We start from the raw sequence: 23403 nt of genomic DNA on the forward strand, positions 1-23403 counted from the left end.
TAAGTGACTTACTAAACAGCGTATGTGGAATGATCTCAGTGTTTTTAAAACAATATAAAAGGGCCAGCCCCGTGGCTTAGCAGTTGAGTGCGTGCGTCCGCTGCTGGTGGCCCGGGTTCAGATCCCGGGCGCGCACCAACACACCGCTTCTCCAGCCATGCTGGGGGCGCGTCCCACGTACAGCAGCTGGAAGGATGTGCAGCTATGACATACAACTATCTACTGGGGCTTTGGGGGAAAAAATAAATAAATAAAATTTAAAATAAGAAACCAATATAACATATAAACACACAGCAGAAGAATATACATGTGCTTATCTCTGGGGAGTAAAAATACGGGGCATTCACTTTTTAACCTCAAGTGTTCATTAAATTCTCTCTAAACTTGTATTACATCTATAATCCAAAAAGATTTTCAAGCCCCTAAAAAAATCAATCATTTGAGAAAAGAGCCCATTTTTTATAAGAGCTGTTTGCTTCCTTCTCGATGCACCAAAGGACTTGCCCAAAGTCAAGAAGTCAAGTGGGTCCAGACTCTGTCCTTGCCCTGCAGTGTGGGGTAACATCTCCTCTACAAAAGAGTCCTAACTCTTGAGAAATTAAAATTCACAATGTGAGGACGACTTCACCTGACAATGGGCATGACTCTTCACCGCATGCGAAGAGAGGAACACACAGAGCAGCTAGTAAATATGTTGTGTAAAACCCTGAAAGCATTCCCTGAAATAGGCGGAACACATCTGGGAAAAGAGATCCTATGACAATTCACAATCCACATAAAAATATAAATATTCTAACATCTGACAGTCAAATACTCCCACAGGCCCTGCCAACAAGGTTCACTCGTCAGCTCTGCACAGTGTTTACTGGCCGCTGAGGAAGCCGGGGACCAGTCAGGCCAGCACCCCACTATGCACGAGAAGAGAGGCAGCCGGTCGGCCCAAGAGCTGTGTGGAGCTCCACCGGCCCTGACGGCCCGGGAGTCACGGCGGCTTCTTCATTCACCTCCAAGAAAGCGCTGGTCTCTTTGGGAGAAGTGGACTTCTTATGGCAGACTTGTGCACGACCCGGACTCTTTCTTCTGTCTTTGCTCTTCAATCTCGTCTTGTACATCTTATATGCTAGGTGTTAAAACACACAAGTATTAAAATTCACTTTAGCAAAGACTGTGATTTGGTGACAGTGTATACTTGTCAGTACTTTGGGGTTTGTTTGCTTTAGGTCACATATGTGTAAACACACAGGAAAAAAGAAGAGAGAAAAAGAGAGAAAACTGTGGAACAAAATAATTCAGTGTATCAAAACAGCTATCTATCTGTGTCTGGAATGGACCGTTTGTGATTGAGACTTGTCAGATTGCTGACGGCTCATCCATCCATTCATTCATTCATTCAATCAGTCAGTCAGTCAGTCAGCGACTCCTTCTAAAGCGCTTACTATCAGTCGTTGCTACAGTAACAGTACAGTCATTACTACTGTTAAGTTACTCTTACTAGGAGTTACTACAACTCCTTCTAAAGTGTTTACTGTTCCTGGGTGCTGGAGATAGCTGGGAGTGAGTCAGACATGTTCTGTCCCTCACAGTCTCACCATGAGAAGGAATTAAAACTTGGATCTAAGACCAGGAGTTTTATTCTGCTACAATTTCTCTTATCTTATGGGAAAATTAAACCCCCCATATTACTTATACTGATTGTTATGTCAGCAATCAGTATATACATAATAATCAGTAATCAGTATAAAGTCAGGTATATCAGTAATCATTGAGCCTTACTCAGAACCTGTTCCCTGAGAGTAGTAAAAATTTACAATGGCCCAAGATTAAAATATATATATGTGTGTATTCATACCTATATATCTATTTTTTAATTTGCTTTCTGTGAACCTACATAATGACTGACTCCAAAATGATATATATTTGGCTGTATGAATAGGTAAGCATATATATACACACACAGTTGAAAAATATTTCACAGCCATTCAGCACAATTCTTAGTCACAGAAGCACTGTGAAATAACTTGGCATTTGGATCACCTCAAGGCTTTTGATGAAACATAACAAATATCATTTTTGAAATAACTGATTGCTCATGGAGACTTACCAAGTACTGGAATCTAAGCTCTGATAGTGATTGTTTTTTGTGAAGCATATTTGTTTATAACTATAAGCTCACTTTCACATGGTTATTTATATTTTCCTGTGAAACCTCCACTGTGGCAAAGGAGCTTGTTTATGCACTTTATTTTCCTCCGAAATGGCAGGCTAAAAATGTATCACAAGGGCAGCACACGTATGTTCGGTTTGAAAAAGGGGTTGGTGAGTTAGGTCGACAATTTTCAATCAAGTCTACCCAATAGGGGCTCTACCCACCTGCAACAATGAGAAATCCATCCAACAGTTGGAAGAGTCCATAGGCCAATGGGAAGCTAAGCATCTGGACCAAATCCTTGGCAGTGAAAGATAGCTGGAGCATGGTGACGCACATCTGAATATTCTGAGCTCCAGTTTCTAAAGAAATAGTCCTGCACCTATCAATAAAAAAATTTTTTAAGAGTTACGTACTAGCAATAGGGACTATTCTTACATTTTCTCTTATGTACAGCAATGAATGTAAGCTATGAGCTTAGGCCGTTAAAAACGTTTACTCATTCGGTAATTATTTACTGAGGGCCTACCCTGTAGGTGGTCTCCTGAGAGGCCCTTCTGAGGAAGGCCCTATCAACCCTGTCCTAGGAATCTGGGTGAAAAGACAAGATACACATGCAGGAAAGGTTCGGTAACAACAGAACACAAAGTACGATCGAGGGCCAGGGAGATGCCATAGAAAGTCAGAAAAGAGGTGTAAGTGGTTGGAGAAGGCTTCACAGAGGAAGAGTTAAAGGACGGAAAGAGTGGAAGAGGAATTTAATGCGGGGAAAATGACTGAAATTAACAGGTATGAGCTTGGCTATTCAGGAGGCATTGCACACGCTATAAGCCAATTTATGTGGAATGGAAGAATGGAAGAGATGAGAATGGAAAGTTGAGAATGGAAAGTTGAACCAGAGACATGAAACAGTGTAAACTAAACACTTGAAAATCAACATAAAAACCCTAAATGAAAACCAAATGTCAAAATGATTTCTTGGGTGAAAGAGTTTAGTAATATGTTTTTTCTACTTTCTATTTCTCTATATTTTATTGGTTTTCTAATTGCAAAAAATGAAATAAACCTCACTTGAGAAAGAAAAAGCAGGAGGGAGAAAAAGGAAGACATAGGCAGGACCTTGGGGTCTGGATTAAGCAGTTTCATCTGTCCCCAATTTATAAAGGGCGTCTTCAGGTTTTTATAAATGGAAGAAGAGAGCAAAGAGGTGTTTCAGCAGATAAACCAGCATCTCTACGCAAGCTGGATTGGAATGTAGAGGTAACAAGAGTGTGTAATGTGGGAGTGAGAATATTGTCACTGATACAAGGCAAGTTCTGTGGCTCTTATTTTATTGCTTCTTACCCTATTGCTTCCTACGCTTGCTTCAGGCTACCCTCACTTCTTCCAGATCCCTGTCAATAACTTGATATGATTAAGCTACAAAGCTGAACCTCACACCTGGACCATTCACAAGGCAAATGCCATACCTCAATCCTGATCTTTCTCAAGCCATCAGGTAAAAAACAAGATTGTTGACTACACTTTGCCATTGGAATACTCTCTCTCCAGATCCAATTATATTTCAACCACTCAACAGTCTGTATTCCTAATTACTGACTTTGGAAAGAAACCCAGGTCCAAATCCTAACACCACCACATTCTGGCTCTATAGACTTGGTCAAGTTACCTTCTCTGAAGGGTTTATTCATCTGTAGATGAGGGTACTGATAGTATCTACCTCTGGGTCTTATAGTAAGAAGCAAATGAGATACACTTGGTGGAGCCTTACCCAGTACTTGGTACAGTCCTAAATGTTCCCCAAGTGGACTAGAAATAGCATAAAGCCAATTAAAATTTTCCCAAACTCCACCTTTGGAATTCAACTACATAGTTTACTTTTCTTTGATAATTCTCTAATTTTAAAAGTAGTACATACTCACTGAAGAACTTAGAAAATATACCAACGAAATATTAAGAAACTAAAATTACTCTTAATCCCACTACTCAAAGTTAAACACTATTAGCATAAAGTGTATTTCTTCCAGCATTTTTCCATGGATAAAATTCTTTTGCTTTCTTCTACAAAATAGAAATCAAATTGCATACCATTTTCTATTCTTTTTTAACTTAAATTTATCTCAAGTATTTTCCAAAATCATTAAAGTTGATACATCATATTCTATCACATAGACACATCATGAATTAAATCTCTCTGTTGTTAGATATTTAAATTGTTTCTATTTTTCATACTTATAAATAACACTGCAATTAAAATCCATGTACATCAATATTCATGTGCTTATCTGATAGTGCTAGCTTCACACAGAATTTTAGAAGTAAAATCACTGAGTTAACAGCTATAAATATTTATAAGGCTATTGATATGACTAAATTGCCTTCCAGAGAGTTTATGCCAATTAATGTTCCCTCCAACATTGTATGATAATGCTCATCTCATCTACAGGCATATCGACATGAAGTATTATCATCTTCAATATTTCACAGTATTTATAAATTGTATGCCCCAACTTGTAAGGATAATATTTAAGATAAATTCCTATCTTATTTCTCAAGTTTGTCCTTTCTCCTCATGCCTCTTATAACTAGTGCTTTAAAAAAATTTGGCACCAACAATGGATAAATGCTTAATCTCTTGCATCTTGCTCATGCCCTAGAATGATCTATATATTTAGTGAAGCCATCTCACCTCTCCTATTTAGTTACTAGACTAAGATGAGAAATGTGTCCAGATTTCAACAAGTGGATCAGCACGCCAATCCTAATTTCACAAATTACAACTTCCCATCAATTTGGTCTTTGCTTTCATTTACATAAAGAAGTACTGTGGTCTTCTCACTCTCTTTATGATGAGTTGTCCTGTTCCATCCACCTTGTAAGTCAAAACTCATAACGTCTCCTGACACAGCCTGCCTGGCAGCAAAGCCTGCCGGTGGCAGTGTGTTTACTTTATCCTCCTCAAAAAAGTTTATGGATAATTTAACTATACCTCTGCCAAGACTGGTGGGTAAGAAGCGCCAGCAGAAAGCCCGTGACATGGCCAATCAAAGGAAAGATGAAACTGATGGTCAGAAGAGTGATGTCTGAATTCGAAGTTCCTTTCGCCAGTACCACACCAGCAACTGCGACCACCACAATGAGGACCCCACCAAGAATGGCCCCAATCTAAAGCAAAACAATGAAATAAGTGCACGTCAGCATCATGGTCTTTTTGCTCTGTGATGCAAAGTCCATCAGTGATCTAACAGGCTTGAAACCTAGAAGTTTCAGAACAAAGAGAGGACTTAGAGACTACCAAATCCAACCTCATTTTACAGAGAAGAAACTTGAGGTCCAAAGTGGTCAAGTGACTTGGCTAAGCCAGAAACTGGTGAGTCTGAACACAAATCTAAGTCTTCTTATTTTATGATCAGAATCTGTTCCCTTCAAGTAGAGGATTTGGCCAGAAGGACTGGATAGTGGAGTTTTTCATGGATAGGATAAATTTGTGAAACAAGTGAAATCTGACAATAAGCATCCAACACCCCCACACACACCTCTGAGACCCCTCGCTGGTAACCTCTTGTCTGAGATCTGCCCTGCCTGACCATCCGCCACTCTCTTCCCATCACCCTTTCAACCACCAACAGCTTCTTACTGCTTTGATCCCTGCCCTTCTCTCCTCCAAATGAAATATACCCAGTCTTCATTGGACAATTTGAGCTAATATTAATGTAATATGAGAACTACTGACAGATACCTCTTTCCTCTCCCAAATGAATACTGTCTGTTACTTTTGTTGTTTAACAGAAACAAAAAATCAACAAAAAAAATTTCCAATGGTTTGAGTTTTAGATCAGATAGGGAGGAAGTGAGACGCAGAATATTTGGGGAAACTCAGGATCTTGGCAAGCTCCCACTCACACCATGTAGACAGCAAACCATGCACCTAGTTACAGCATCAACCTTGATTTGAAATGATTCAAGGTGTGGAGGAAGGTGGTCATGGGGAACCAAAACAAAACAAAAACCACCCAACGCACCATAAATGTGCTCTGGGGGTCATTTTTACTGCTCAAATACAGGGACAGACTGGGCCCCTGCCTGACAGGAAGATGCTGGAACACACAAAGAAGGCCTCTGATTGTAAAAATCCCTCTTGATCTTTCTACCAAAAAGTGATGTCCAAGTTTAAAATTCACCGAAAGCAATTTGTTCAGAAAATGTATCAGATCTAAAACTAAAAGATGACTAAGAACAAAGAATTAAAACATACCAAAATAATGATTAAATTATCCTACTTATTTACTAAGGTGCTCTAGAATATTTATGCATATTGTTAAATATTTTCAGTTGCAAATCCTATGGAATAGCCAAAGGGAAGGAGTTTTAAATCTGCTCTCTACCAATAATAAAACTGACATGCAGAAAATTTATCTAGTTTCTCCATTGACACTGATAGACTAATAGAGAATCTGGAAACACTGAAATCATGATTTTTTTTTGTTGTTGTTAGATGGCCTTTTAAGAAAAGTAATCAAAGATAGGGTACTTGAAAAGTAAGAGGTTCCCATGATCATCCTCTCTCCTCTTGTTTTGGAAACAAAATTTTAATTGTACACTGCCACGTTGGAAATTTTCTCCTACCAAAATAATAAATAATGAATGTGGAAAAGAAGGGACTTTATTCCGTGAGTATAACTGGAAAAGACAGTGGAATCAAGTGGGCACTACTGATGTTAAAGCTACCCAAACACAATCCAAAAGCACATGTGAGCCCTCCTCCAGCTCTCTGTGCCCAGCTGATCCGTCTGCTTGTCAGTCCCTCTTCTCTCACTCTTCCCCTCATTGGAGGAATGGTGTGAGTTGTTCAGTCTTGTGCCAAACTAGGAAAGCAGCATCCATTTGTGCAGGCAAATGGAGTGGAGGTGTTCTGTCAGGTAGAGCCAAACACTGAGAGCTTAACTGAACCAAACCACAAACCCCTAACTAAAATAACTGAGATGTATTTGCTGAACCTCCAATTAGCCCCAAATGTTTATTTCTTCATAAATGTAAAATATAACTAAAACATTTTTAAAGTCTTCATGAAGCAGTACAAAATACAATCTTAGATGTTCTTAAAAAACACATAATTGGAAAAATAGAAAACCCCCTAGGAGACTGACATCATTGTTGAGAATGCCTCCTCTCCAGCCAGATATTTTTAAAAGCCATTCAACAAGGACGTGTGCTTGTGTCTCCAGCAGAAAAAAGACAACCCTGGAAAGGCGAGAGGAGGTAGGAGGTTCTAGTTCCTGTCATTCCATGGCCAGACTCCTCAGTGCTGTTCTGTTCAAATATTCATTTGGACAGTTATTCATGTGGTCCGCAGCCCTTGCTCGTGTGTACAAACTACAATTTTAGAAGCTCCCCTAGGAATGCTTCTGGAAGACAGCTCTTCATCCTACTTTTCCATGAAACCAGCCATACGCCTAAATCCTGAAACTCCATTTCACACACACCTTTCACCTTGAGAGCGACCTATTTGAAGCCTTGTGAACGAATGGGCTCTCTCGGGCCACACACAGGCTTTGGCTTCTCTGTATCTAAAGCAAGAGTCCCATACTTTCCAGGGTGTGATAAGCCTCAGTGTATGGACCAATGGGAGCGACGGAGCAAGGCTTAGAAAGGAAGGAAATATGGAGGTTAAATCCAGAAACGCAGGACACATAAGGAAAACTGCTGCCTGTAGGGCTGTGTGCAACTGGCCCCTTTGTTCCAGTCATTGCCTACGTCTGTCTGTCAAATCTCTGAGTCTAAGAATGTGCTACCTGCCACGTGGAGCTGCTTACCTTTAGGATGACTTTGGACTGTTTTGGCCACCTATAATTCACACAGACACCAAAGGCCACAGGAATGGTCAGGCACACAAGGGTAATTCCTGAAGAGAAGAAAAACCTGTCAGACAGTATTCCCTCTCACCCTAACTGCCCAGTCCTCAACAACTTCTATTTCTTTTTGTCTGTGTGTGTGAGGAATACTGGCCCTGAGCTAACATCTATTGCCAATCTTCCTCTTTTTTTTGCTGAGGAATATTGGCTCTGAGCTAATATCTGTGCCCATCTTCCTCCATTTCGTATGTGGGATGCCGCCACAGCATGGTTTGATGAATGATGCCTTGGTCCATGCCCAGGATTCGAACCTGCAAACCCTGGGCCGCCATAGCGAAGCACATGAACTTAACCACTATGCCACTAGGTCGCCCCCAACAATTTCTATTTCAATTAGATAAAAGCTTTAATTAAAGCTGCACTTTATTTCTGCATCCACCTCCAAAAATTAAGAAAAATAATCTTTGGAAGAGAGTCATGGAAGGGCATATGATACCACTGAATGCTACCAACCTGGTCCATCATTTTCTCTGAATCCCCCTGGCAGTCACATGGTATTTCAGACACAATGGGAAATGTACAGATTATAGAACAGGAGGACCCTTCTATGTCTGTGAAATTCTTTGATTTCTACGGTTGGGGTCACCACTCTATAGCCACAGCTATTTTTTCCCTGTTTGAAGCCAATGGTCATTTGCTTCACAAGGTAAAGAATACCTATTACAGACATAAAAATAGCATTTGTTACACATACCAAAGCAATTTCTCATATTCTCCAAGTGTAGCCAGATAACCCAAAGGTAGGTAGAAAAAAATGCCTTTAATTAACACAAGTGAATAAAGGCGTTGAAGGCAGGTTCAAGAGAGCAGAGGTCAACTCACTGGTAGGATCCATACACTGACATTTTCCAATGCCACTTTTCAAATCTGGCCAAATGCCTGCAATACTGGCTCCAAAGTTATATGTGTTGCTGATAACATTTTGGGGTTTAATTGTTTACAAGAGCCTTTCAGAATATATTATCAAAACAGAATATATTATCAAAACAGAATATATTAAATAACCTACTGATCAGAAAAATTTGCTTACAAAATCATGATTTCTAAATCAAGATTTCACTCAAATTTTACAAATTCAATGGGCTCCAACTGTTATCAGGAGACGGCTCTATTCGTGGTTTTGAACTATGGGCCACGGGTTGTAAGGCCTCCAGGGCCTGGTTTGATTCCCCAGATTGACATTTCAGAGTTTTAAGAATCATGTTTCTACCAATTCTCTACAGACTCTGACCAAACTAGAACAGGCAGATCATTTCACCAAGTTTTTCTTCCTAGCCTAGTAAGTCCACAGAGATCTCTAGAAAAAGGGCAGTTTAATGAGAAATAACATTAGGAAAGGAGATAATGAAAGATGTGGATGTGGTTGTGACACACGGATACGCTTCAATATCAATGGGAATCATTTATGTGGATCAGTAAAGAAGTCAAGGCTTACAGGCAACGCGAAAGGTGGGTTATGGGAACTAAGGTCTCACCGGAGCCACTGGGATCCAGTTAACCTTTGGGTCATAATGAGGCCAATTGCTTTATAGTGAATTGTATAAGGGTTGTTTTTTTTTCTTTAAATAAGCAAGTTTTCGGGCTTTATTTTCAAAAGTGAACTCTTGTAGGGGTAAAGAGCTTGGACTTTGCAGTCAGATTCCCGAGTGAGAATTCCAGTTCCGCACTTACCAGTGGCATGACCTGGGTCAAGTTACTTAACCTCTCTAATCCTGAAAAACTAGGAAATGAAACTAGTAATAGAGTCTACACCTTAGGGTTATTTAGAGAATTAAATTAGATAATATATAAAAACCCCTGCATAAAGGAGACACATAGTAAACAATAGCTGTTATTGTTACCATCACCATCACTGTTACTATTCCACTTCACGAGCACAATACAGACCTATGTTCTGATACGGAATGGTGAGATTCTGCTCAAGATTCCAGGACGAGGTGTAGAGATAAAGGCAGAGCGGCATCATCCCCAGGGCAGCCACTGTGGAACAGGCTGTCATACTGATGCTGAAAGTAAAATTAAAGTGATGCTTAAGAGGGAGAGTTTGAAAGGAAGAATTTAGTCCTAACGGAAAGCAACTTCTGGGACACAACTTCTTGGAGATTACATGGGGTAAGTTACTTGAAGCTCCTGTCTTATTTCAACAAATGATGGCTGTATCTGAGGTCTAGAACAAGATTTCCAGCAGTTCTTGCCATCCACCCCTTAACTCATATTTATTTGAGCATCCACTTGTCCGAAACTTTCTGCTAGTCACTATAAGGGTTCTTTTTTTATTCCATACACAGTTCTTTTTTATTGAGATATAATTCATAGACCACAAAATTCATTATTTTAAAGTGTTTTTTAGTGTGTTCACAAGATTGCGTAACAACAGCACCATCTAGTGCCAGAATATTTTCATGACCCCAAAAAGAAACTCCACCCCATTAGAAGTCACTCCCCATTCCCTTCTTCCCCCAGCCCCTGGCAACCAGTAATCTACTTTCTGTCTTTATAGGATTGCCTATTCTGGATATTTCATATCAATACAGTCATACAGTATGTGGCTTTTTTGTGTGTCTGGCTTCTTCCACTTAGCATAATGTTTTCAAGGTTCATCCATGTTTTAGCATGTATCAGTACTTCATTCCTTTTTATGACTGAATAATATTCCATCGCATGGATATGTCACATTATTTCTTTCCACTCATTAATTGATGGATATTTGAGGTGTTTCCACTTTTTGGCCATTATGAATAATACTGCTATGAATATTTATGTACAATTTTTTGTGCAGACATATGTGTTCAATTCTCTTGGGTATACACCAGGAGTGGAATTGCTGGATCATATGGTAACTCTATGTTTAGTTTTTGAGGAAATGCCAAACTGTTTTCCAAAGTGGTTGCACCATTTTACACTCCTGCTATCAATATATGAAAATTTTTTGTTAAAGATTTTTGCATATATATTCATAAGGAATATTAGTCTGAGTTTTCTTTTCTTGTGATGTCGTTGGTTTGCCTCAAAGCTGACTGTTTGCCTAGTAGGAAGTGTTATTAGATATCTGTCAGGAGGAAGTCACCGAAATACCACATGTTATAAGGTTCCCATTGACTAGAGAAGAGACCCCACACGCTGATCCACAGACAGAGCAAACTGGGCAGAGCCAGAGAAGGTACAGAACCATAACAAAAAAGACTTGATATAGGATGCTAGACTACATTGAAAGTTCTCTTCCAATTCTGATATTGTGTGATTCATGATTAGAAATAGGAAATGAAGTAGAGAGATGAGTTAGAGTAAAAAGTAGATTTCTAGACTTCAAAACGATGCTGTGATTGAAGAACTAGGTCACTTAGCATCAATCCGAGGGGACATGTTAAGTTAAAGGTGATAATGAGACATCCGCTGGAAATATCCTGGGTAGGCAATGAAGACTCAGGACCACAGCTGCTGTTACCACGAGACACAGATCTGGCTTTCATGAGAGTAGAATGTAGGCAAGTGAGCTGAATGAATCAAATCCAAACAGTCTGGCCAACAGCTGTGCAACACAGCTTTACCAGGAAAAGAAATGAGAATATCAGAACGGAGTCTGCGTCTTGTTGAACAAAGCTGGAATGGTTTCTAATAGATAATTGGTTGGTTTATCTTTGTCATTATTGAGATTATCTCTAAATAAAAAGGCTAACAGATTTTGTGCCATGGATCCTAAGGATTTGCAAGTACATAATATCTAGGAGGAAAAAAGTCCTTCCGTTTAGAACCTTCAAAGCCTATGTATCTTGGTTACTGTGCCTTCATTGCATTGTATGAAATGTCATTGCTCACAAATTTGTAATATTTTGTTTTTATTTTTTACAAATATATAAGGTCTTATTTTGTAAGTCTTTACATTTCCTAATTGGAGAAAAGCACTTAATTACACATTAAAATACAAAACTTTGGCGCAAGGGAAAAAAGCATGTGTACTGAGAGACCAGGGACTGGGGAGCAGGGCCTTGGAAGGGCCACAATGCATGCAGGGCAAGAGCAGACAGAGAAGTGGGTGGAGAGCCAGGAGGCTACATTTCATGAAAGCTAAGAAAAGAAAATGCCAGTAAGAGATCAGAGAGGATGAGAACCCAAGAAGCTGATTCAGTACCGACCCACCGTCCCCCAGTGTTTTGTACCTCCACCCCAAATCTATCCTTTCCATCTCCCACTTCCACCCCAAACTCCCAAGCTCAGGCTGTCTTTTGTCCCTATGTGGGTAACAGAACCAGGGAAAGAATGAAACAGTACACTTAGGGGAAAGAAGGTAAAAGGAGATGAGATATCCTTCAGGCCAACAAGATATTTTATCTTTAAATTGCTGGAAAAAATTATACGATCTGTTTAAGCATGTACAAATTGTTTATAGACTCAATTAATGCTGCTCTACCGGATGAAGTAAGGCAAATGGAACATCACAACACAACCCAGGGGTATAGCAAGAGTTTATTCACCTCAACACTAGGCCCAGAGAGTCTGGGAACTTTTTAATACTCATTGTTTAAGTTCTCACATCAGACTGCTTTGCTCATAATATATGCCCAAACCATATCCATGGCACAAATGGCTGAGAGACTGAGAGGTAGAGACCCTTCATGGGGCTACAGTCTGCTGCAGAGATAACAAGCATCCTCCAAGTCACCCATTGTTCTTCCTCATAATATGTATCATCAGCGTTTCCATCTAATTACCCTGCCCATAAAACCATCTGTCTGTGATTACTTTGACATTTTCTATCAGAAGAATGTTTATACTCTCGCCAAAGCAGCAACCATTTTACTTCAATGATATTAAAAAATAGTCCTTCTGGAGCCAGCCCTGATGGGCCTAGTGGTTAAAGTTTGGCACTCTCACTGCTTCGGTGGCCTGGGTTCACTTCCCAGTCACAGAACCACACCACTCATCTGTCAGTTGCCATGCTGTGGCGGCAGCTCACATAAAAGAACTAGAAGCACTTACAACTAGAATATAGAACCATGCACTGGAGCTTTGGGGAGGGAAAAAAAAAAGAGGAAGACTGGCAACAGATATTAGCTCAGGGCAAATTTTTTCCTGCCAAAAAAAAAAGTTCTTCTGCACTCTCACTCATCGCTGGTGAAAATGCAAAATGGCACCCTCCCAGAGGCAGTTTGGCAAGGTCTAGCAAGATTACACATGCATTTACCCTTTGACCCAGCAATCCAACTTGTGGGCATCTAACCCAAAGGTGCACTATCAAAACTAGGAAAAGACATGCACCGAGGTTATTAGATATGTATTCAATGCATCCTGTCACCTGGCAGTGTCTGTGCAGCAGCATTCCAGAGGAGTGGAAGCAGAAAGGGCAAGGCCCCTTGAAGCTTCAATTTGGAAATCACATGGTGTCACTTCTGCCACATTCTATTGGTCAAAGCAAGTCACCAGCCCAGCCCAGCCCAGATTCAAGTGGTAGGGAAATATTCCCCCCCTCTGGATGGGAGGACCAGCCTTATCACATTGGAAAGAAAGGTACATTCAAGAATGGAAGGAATTTGTGGCTGTACTTTGCAATCTATCACAAACAAATCCTGAAATACTTACAGATAAAATAATGCCTAGAGTTTGCCTCAAAATAATCCATTGGGAGAGTAGAGACAAAATGAAATAGATCATGTGTTGATAATCGCTGAAGCTGCATGAAGTATCCTAGGCATTCACTATACTATTCTGTCTACTTTTACATGCATTTGAAATTTTCTACAATAAAAAATAAACAAATAAATGTCCATCTTTATGAGGGACTGTACAGCATTGCTACCAATCTGGTTAACTGAGGTTTTCTCTATCATATTTATCTTGATGAGCTTGGGCCCAAATCTGGTATTATGAATGTGCTGGCCTGGGGGATCCACAGCATCTCCCGCCCCGCGCTGGCTGGCCTTGGGCTTGTCCTTCCTCAACACTGCTGTGTACCACCTCTCTGCCCTCCGAGTGTTCATCCCTGGGGAACGGCTCCCGTCGCCCTCTGGGCACACTTTTACTGGCATCACCTTACTGCTGCACACACACTGTACCTTACGTGAGAGCTTGTCCCTGTTTGGCAGACTGTCAGCTGTTAGGGCAAGGCCCTTATTTACCTCCCCCTCCCTAGGACCTGGCACAGCCTCATGCTCCAGCACATTGGAGGAGCTCATTAAATACTTATTGAATAACTGTATGAATCAAAGAATGAGCCAATGTGTCAGTACACTGGTGCTAGAAAAATGTTCTCTCTGCCTTACTCATGTGTCATGTGTCTGAGGGTGAACCTTGAAAATCTTAGGGAAATGACCTCTTTACACTGACTTCAAATGACAGACACCTCCAATAGCAATTCAAAGGAACAGCGACTTTCTAGTAAAACATAGCTAAAATCATGCTCTTCCAGCTACAAATGTAACATTTTAAGAACAAATATTTAGCTGATTGATGCCCCTTTCAGAAACCCAGACTTAGGTAATTCACAAGTATTTGTGCACATCCCTTCTTCTTTTTTTTTCTATTAAGCAATCCTGTTTCATACTTGCTTATTCAATCAATAGAGGTTTATTCTTGGTTTTTTCTTTTTAAAGCAATCACACAATGCGCCTTACTTTTCAACTTGTTTTTTTATTTTATTTTATTTTTTATTGAGGTAACATTGGTTTATAACATTATATAAATTTCAGGTGCACGTCATTATATTTCGACTTCTACATAGACTGCATTGTGTTCACCACCTAAAGTCTAGTTACCATTCAGCACCGTACAAATGACCCCCTTTACCCCTTTTGCTCTCCCCCACCCTCCTTCCCCTCTGGTAACCACCAATCTGTTCTCTGTATCTATGTGTTTGTTTGTTGTTGTTGTTGTTTTATCTTCCACATATGAGTGAAGTCACATGGTAACTATCTTTCTCCATCTGACTTATTTTGCTTAGCATAATACCCTCAAGGTCCATCCATATCGTCACAAATGGCAAGATTTCATCTTTTTATGGCTGAGTAGTATTCCCTTGTATATATATACCACATCTTCTTTATCCATTCATCTACCAAGTTGTTTCCATCTACTTGGTTGTTTCCAAGTCTTGGCTATTGTGAATAATGCTGTAATGAACAAAGGAGTGCATATATCTTTTCGAATTAGTGTTTTCATTTTCTTCGGATAAATACCCAGAAGTGAAATAGCTAAATCACATGGTATTTCTAGTTTTAATTCTTTGAGGAACCTCCATACTGTTTTCCATAGTGGCTGCACCAGTTTACATTTCCACCTGTTTGTTCTTTTTTTTCCTCCACTTAATATCATCCTCAGGACAAGACATGTAACTTAAACTCATTTTTTTAAAGAACTGCAGAGTACACCATAATCTAAATAGGCCATAATTTCTTCAATTACTTTGTTAATGATAAATTGCTTTGAGTTCTTTTCCATTATAAACAATGTTATAATAAACATTCTTATACATATTTCAATTGAAATAATTCTTTTATTTCTATAGGATAGATTCCCCAAAGTGGAATTGCTATGTCAAAGTCTGTGTTTTTAATTTTAAAAGATACTACCAGATTATTTTCCAAAAAGATGGCTGCATTTCAACAATCTTGCCTACACTGGGTGTGATCAATCCCTTTCCTCACGAGAACATTGGAAATGCGCCTGACTGTTATTCTGTTGTAGACCCGACTCTCTAGAAGGCTGTGCTTTCTTTCGCGTTTATTGGCCTCTAGGACGTCCTCTCTAAACAGACTGGCTTGTCTGACTTTTCTTTTCTCAACTCGTAGGCGCTCTTTTAAAGTCAGAGTACATATCATCACGTGTAATACAAATATCTTTGCCAGGCTTGTTGTATATTTTTGACTATGCTTATGGCTTTTGCCATAATAAATAACTAACACTGAGACAGTCAAATCTGTCCATTTTTTTATGGCTTCTGAGTTTCTTGTCTTGTTAAAGATTTCTCCCTATCGTGAGGTTATTCCAATATTGCCCCTACTTTTTACTTTTTTATAGGGCGATATTTTATATTTATACTTTTAACTCATCTAAAACATATTTTATATGGTGCAAGGTATGAAACTAATCTATTGTCTTCTATGTTGAGAGGCAAGTGTGTCAACACTATTTACTGAATAAAAATTTTCCACTAAATTGAAGTGCCAACTTCATTATATGTTAAATGTCCAACTGTATTCAAAGTGTTCTTTTTTCCTAAGCAAATACCAGACTTTTCATTACAGTGTTTTCATTGTCTGTTTTCATATATGATAGAGCAGATACTCCTACATAAGTTTTTCTTTCCAGGCTTTTCTTAGCAGTTCTTGTATATATTTTATTCCATATGAAATTTGAAATTAATTTATCCTATTAAGAATGCTTACTTTGAGCAAAGACTTCTCCTCACTAGAGAGCAGATAAAGGAAGAAAGGCAGTTGGCCACAGCTCTTAAACCTCTGTATCCATGAGGAGTGTGTCTAGGACATTTTTCCAAATTCTTAGTCTGTGATAGTGTTACGTTCTTTGGCTCTTCATATTGCCAAGTCCTGAAAGGAATTCCATATTACATCACTTGAACTTCTGGAGAACTAGCATGGCATTTTCCCCCTGGATGGCTTTGGCTCAAACAGCAGAAAGGTAAGATTCACGACTGTGGGAAGCAAAGTGTGAGATTTCTATCAGACTGATTCTATATCCTTGATTACATATGTTACTGCTTCCATCCTTTATACAATTGTTCAAACCCATGATGCTCATGCTAATGGTCCAGAATGGCAATAGAGATCCTTATGCTCTGCCAACTGTCATAAATACCAATAAATCTGGAAAAGCACACAGTGAACGTGTGCGAGTGCAGTGGAAAGTTGCACCTTTTGTTTTACTGCCATGAAATTCCAATGTAGCATAAACAGAGGATGTGCCTGACTGGGTCTCTTGGCTGCTCACATATAGGAAAATTGTTGGCAAAATCTAACTTCAATATAACAAGATTCCACTTGCACTAAGATGAATGGCATCACCATCCCCAAACTATTACAGAGAAGAATGAGAAAGATTCAGCAAGTCTGGACAAACAGGTAAATCCTGAACCTCTTTTAAAATAGGGGAATTACATGTATACACGTTATATTAAAACATAGTGTCAATAAGTATACCATTTTGCAATTGGGGTTTAAATTACTCAAATGTTGTTTTAGTTTCAAACCAATAAAATCAGAAACTCTGACACTCAAAACTATGGAAGTATATACTTGCTTCCCCACTGAAAATAAATAAAGAATTATCTGGCTAGCCAGGTGGACATGGAGAATGCTACAAGATCAGGTCAACAGACTTGGCCCTAGAAAAGAGTCCAAGGCCAGGTTTTCCGTCTCCAAGTATAAATGTTACTCCTGTCTGCTGCCCCTCAACAACAATAACTAGCATTTACTGAGCACTACCTCCTAAGTATTATACCTCATGTTTTCAGAGACATTTCTCTTTTCATCTGTACAATGACCCTATGAGTAGGTATTATTTCCATTTTATAGACAAGGAAACTAAGTTACAGAGAGCTATAGAAACTTACACAAAGTCACATGGATTCTAAGTTCTGTCTCTTAAGATGATCTTCAGTTCTCCACCAGGCCATGTCAGACAGACCTGAAGAATCTGAAGTCCTATTTCTGGGGTCTCTGCTGAAGGACCAAGAGCTGCTTTAAAGTTCAAAGTTCAAAACTGGCCACTGAACCCCTCAGACTCCACCACCACCGGCAGTCAGAATCTTTTCTCTGTAGCTGAGAACACAAATACATCCTCAGGGAAGAATGGACCTTGTATATCAAAAGTTGTCAGACTAACGACAGTGAGAGCTGCTCTGAGTTGCACCAACAAACTGATTGCATTTGAAGAGTAGTTTTTGTAACACACACAGACAATCAGAAACTTCCCTTCAGTCAATCACTTAATGTTTATCGGGTGCCCACCACCATGAGGCTGGCACTGAGCATGCAAAGATGAACAAGACTTCAAGGAGCTTACAGACCTAGTGGGTGAGGCAGATACATAGCCCAGCTATTGCAATGCCCTCCAACAGATGACAAGAAAGCATAACATATTTGGCACTAGGGGGACAGAGAGGAGAGGCATCTCTGTTGAACAGTTTTAGGAAAAACATTAAAATCTGGGGTGGGGAGAGGGGGACACTTAGATGTTATAATTTGCTTTTCTTTTCCTATTGTCACAAAATACTTAAAAGGATCTCAGATCTATTTCTGGTTTATACCTAAAAGAATTGGAAGCAGGGACTCCAAAAGATATTTGCACATCCGTCACACAGAATTATTCACAATGGCCAAAAGGTGGAAACAACCCCAGTGTCCATCAACAGATGAATGGATAAAAAAAATGTGACATATACATACAATGGAGTATTATTGAGCCTTAAAAAGAAAGGAAATTTTGACACATGCTACAACAAGGATGCACTTTGAAGACATGATGCTGAGTGAAATAAGCCAGACACAAAAGGACAAATATTTTACGATTTCACTTATGTGAGGTACCTAGAGTAATCAAATTCATAAAGACGGCAAGTAGAATGGTGGTTGCCAGGGCCTGGAGGGAAGGAGGAGATTTTGGTTAGTAGATACAGAGTTTCAGTTCAGGAAGATGAAAAAGTTCTAGAGATGGATGGTGGTGATGATTGCACAACAATGTGAATGTATTTAATGCCACTAAACTGTATACTTAGAAATGGCTAAAATGGTAAATTTTATGTCATGTATATTTTACCAAAATAGAAAAAAGGACCTCAGTCTAACTCATTGATTTTACAAATGAGGAAACAGGTCCGAGGCAAATTGCTCAAAGGCACACAGCTCCTTGAGCAGAGAGTAAAATACAGACCCCTGACACAGCGCTCTTCTGCCTGCTGCATATGATGATAATAATTCATACGGCATTTTGTGCCAGGTGAGATTCTAAGCGCTTTATATACATTGACTCATTCAATCCTCGCAACAACCCATGAGGTAGGTTTTGTTTCTCCCTATTTTAGAAGTAGGAAAGTGAAGCATACAGAATTTACATAATCTGCCAAATGACCCAGTTAGTAAGTGACAGATCTACTTACTGGCAACAGAGTCATGCACCTAACTACTACACTGCACTGCCAGATCTTAGTTTTCATGTCCTGCTCTCAAAGGCAGAATTCTGTCCATCCTTAGGACAATAGATTGCAAAAATGTCCCCAATTCTTCACACCTCTCTTATCCACGCCCTCTGCAACATGACTTTGTAGCTCACCCCATCAAGAGGCAGAATCTACTTCTCCACTCCTTGAATCTGGGCTGGACTTGCAATTTGCATTGGCCAACGAAATATGGTGGAAGTGATGACCAACTAGTTTCAAGCCTAAGCCTCAAGAGACCTTGTATGCTTCCTCTTTTTCAGAACCCTGCCACTGACATGAGATTAGGTCTAGGCTAGCCTGCTGGAGAATGAGAGACCACATGGAGGAGAGCCCAGTTTTCTCCACTGAGGCCATCCAAGACCAGTCTATGTTTAATCAGTCCCCCAACATGTGCCTTATCCACATACTACAAAACTACGAAGGAGAGATTGAAGGTGGAGAGAACACTGTGAAGATACGGCAATTGGCCAAGAAAGACATTGTGAGGGCCTGACCTGAGGTCATGGCAGTAGGGATAGCTAGGACGCAATAGCTATTGGTGACATGCAAGAGCATGGGCTATAGGACTAGACAGTGGATTGAGTGACCAAGGTGAAGAATGAGGGAGTCACAGGGAAAGCTAAGATGATGAGCCCAGGTGACTCACTAGTGAATGATTGGTGTCATCATCAGATACTCAGAATGCAGAAACCGGTTCAACATGTTGATTCTGAAATGCCCTCTTTGGAGTGAATACGTGGAGAACTGCATGTAGATTGAATGAAGCACAGAGTTAAGGCATGAGAAGCCTGTTTGGGGTCATCTGCAGAGAGCTCAATACCCATTTCCTCATTTGTAACATGGAGATGTTGTACTGAATCCTCTTGGATTTTACCCAGCATGAAAACCAGAATTCCTATAATGACTATCTACTGAATTTTGCTTAAAAGTTAAATGGGAATAAATGTAATGAACTTGGATATTGTTTCACTCAAGAATACTGGATTTTCTCCTGTTTGCAATTTTTATTGAGAATTAAGATTTTGTTACTCTTGTATCTATAAGCTTTTGAAAATCTAATACTTCGTCCCCATTTTAAAATTTCATTTCTTACAGTTTACTTTTTTCCTTGTTTTTTTGTTTTGTTTCTGAGACTCAAATCAAAATTGTAAAAGAAAAAAGAAAATGTAGCTAGTATTTATTGCATACCTACTATGTGCCTTGCATCCTGCATATATATATTTCCTCCTTAAAATATAGTCTTGGGAGGAATAGGCAATTTTAACCCCATTTTACAAATGAGGAGATGAGGCTTACAGGTTAAGTAATTTGACCAAAGTTAAAAGCTAACTAAAGTAAAATGAGCTTCATCTTTTATAGGATTTCCTATTAATTGGTGTTTTTATGACAAGGTTAGCTAATAAGAGACGAAGGTAATGTGTTCTGTTTCCCAGAACAGCAGTGTTTGAGAACACTGTTTAAAGATTTATGCTCCTACTCAGAACAGAAGATCTGGTCGTGTTAATAGACGGCATGGAAGAAAGTGCCCATATTGCAGACTGATGAGAAACAGATGTGAATTCAAATCTGAGTTCTGCCATACTTGTTTGTAGCATTTGGCAACCTATTTAGCCAATCTGAGTCACAATTTTCTCAGCTGTAAAATTCAGAATAATAAAAGGTCATTTACAAGGTCATTATGAGATCCAGGAAAGAAGAGAAAAGGAATACATGCAAGCATCTACCCCAACCTAGCAGGGCATTGAATAAACATGTTTTCTTTTTCTTTCCAAAAACTTTCAGGTCCTGGAATTTATCACTGTTATATGGACTTTATGTAAAGAATACTTATCATTTCTCGATTATTATGTTAATGATTAACTTTACTGAATTTGAATTAGCAATGCATATTACTGCTTTTTCGATTTAGCAATGCATCAAGTGATTCCTTTCAAATCTCTGATAAGCGGGTAGCTAAAAACATTGCCATATGAAAATTAATGATTGGTCTGCATGGCATGAAACCATTAAAATTTATAGGGGAAATATGTTCCATATGCTAAACATTCAGCACATTCGGGAAACTAGAAACCCATACCTGCAGCTGACTCACGTGTTCACTCCCAGCACAGTCAGCACCTCTGATCCATTCACTCGTCGTATAATAAATTTCAACTAAACGACATACACATGAACAAAGATTTCAATTTTTAAGTAGTTCTGTCCCTGGGCAGGAGGTGAAACAATTTGTTCATAAGTAAGCAAAGACTCTAGAAAAACCACTGTTTTTAGCTCTTTCATTTTTCCAATGTGACTCCTCTATTCTTTCCTCAAATGCTCTTTTTTTCCCCATCAAAACATCTACTCCAAAAAATATGTGATTACTTCATCCTCATTAAATTGTAAATGAATGATAAAGCCTAATGTCTCCCATGGGTATTTAGCTACACCATAATTGGAATAAGGTCACTGGCTTAAATGAAAGGAATGAGATTCTAGCGATGAATGTTAAGCATCTGCAAAGTAGCAAGAAAGAACATTTTTAGTCATAAAAGTCTTTATGTTGCTCCCCAAGTCAACTCAATAGCCCACCACCAGCACTTAAAACAGGATATATCTATCACATACCCCGTGAGCTCCTTTATCCAGTCCCCCAAAGTACTGATTTCATAAAGTACGTGCTCAGGAACACATGCCGATTAGAGGTACAAGGACCTCATTCTGGCTATGCCACCACCACCACCACCCTACGCCAGCTACCAAACCACTATCATTAGCTTCCTGGGATTCTCAGCCTATGTCCTGGGAGATTATGAAGCCGGGACTTTGTTCTAGCTGCCAGTGTGGGTGAGAATGAGTTCATGCCTAGGAAGGGCCACTGGGGGAGGAGGAGACCTGCCTCATCACCTATGAACCAAGCCCCCCTACTCGGAAAAGAGTTGTCAGTAAAACAAAGGACCATCCCAGCAAAGTAAATTTTAATCTCAGAAAGGAAAATCCTTCCAGGCTGAACAAGTCTCTGTAAAATGATTCCCTCTAGAATCGCTACCTAAAGACTGGTAGTTTTTAACATGAAATTGTCAGTTATCCCCCCAGGCCAAGCACTACCAGGGGAAGATTGCTGAGCTTCCCTAGTGTAACTTACCTGAGATCCATGTCTCCATCAACCCAGAAGGTGAAAATGTTAGAGATGGTTCCCCCTGGGCAGCACCCCATGATGAGAACAGCAATAGCTTGAACTGGCTTCAGAGAGAAGCTGATGACCAGGAGATAGGCTAGAAGAGGCATGAGCCCAAACTGGCAGAGCAGTCCCACAGCAATGCCCCAGGGTCTCCTGATGTGCAGCCATAGATTCCGGATCTCCACAGAGCATCCCAAGGAGAACATAAGCAGGCCCATCATCACGGCTGACACCACTGTGAAAACAAGTTCCAGGTTCCCATGTGCCTCCAGCCCCACTGGCAACTCCTCTTCCGACCTGTTGGCAGGGCATGCTGAACTGCTGGAACAATTTGCTCTCATCTCCTCATCTCCTTAAGGCAGCATTACAAATGAATATCTGCCGCGATGGCAGGGCAGGTCTATCCTGCCACGTTTTGTAATAATGCAACCAAGTCACACGTGGAGAATCATTCCAATAGCTATTGGCCAGACAGGAGATTCATCCTAATCTGATCAATTAATTCATGAGAGGCATTACAAAAGTAATTATCATTGGCATGAAACATATAATAAACTGTGGTAAGTAAGGCTCTCCACTTCTGTTCTTACTCACCACTGAATATCCAAGTGAAATGAGACAAGCAAACTTATTGTCAAGTGGAGTGACTGGGCTATGTCGTCAGCATCACATTGTGTTCCAGGAAAGTAGGGTGGATGCCAACACATAATTTCTCCAAATTCAGTGGGGATTTCAAAGATCCAGGATGCAATGTTTGTAGAAAGAAAGGCTAACTCCGGAAAAAACAAAGGCAGCTAAGCCAAAGCCACATCTCAAAGCATTAGCAAAACATTTTCGTTGAAAATATCAAAGCAAAAGAAGACCAGTTAAGGAAATATTGGGAGGGACTAAGGATAATTTCAAGAGATCTTTGGAATTATTAGTCTGCTTTTCTTCTTTCTATTTCTATTCGAATTTGTGTCTAAAGCCAATAATTATACATTCGTAAGAATAATATGGTATTAAGCACCTGATTATG

General features: G+C 39.7%; 1 protein-coding gene across 1 annotated transcript; it reads right to left on the bottom strand.

Moving 5' to 3' along the window:
• Window positions 1–171: 171 nt before the first annotated feature.
• SLC10A6 (solute carrier family 10 member 6) lies at window positions 172–22750 on the bottom strand. The gene is made up of 6 exons (XM_004430923.3): window positions 22350–22750; window positions 9946–10064; window positions 7960–8048; window positions 5136–5311; window positions 2371–2528; window positions 172–1120 (listed from the first exon to the last, which is right to left on the bottom strand). The coding sequence occupies exons 1-6, from the start codon at window positions 22724–22726 to the stop codon at window positions 909–911; spliced, it is 1131 nt and encodes a 376-aa protein (XP_004430980.1). The 5' UTR covers window positions 22727–22750; the 3' UTR covers window positions 172–908.
• Window positions 22751–23403: the final 653 nt, after the last annotated feature.

Source organism: Ceratotherium simum, chromosome 8, assembly GCF_057802395.1.
Source record: "Ceratotherium simum simum isolate JZ-2026a chromosome 8, ASM5780239v1, whole genome shotgun sequence".
Classification (NCBI taxonomy): domain Eukaryota; kingdom Metazoa; phylum Chordata; class Mammalia; order Perissodactyla; family Rhinocerotidae; genus Ceratotherium; species Ceratotherium simum.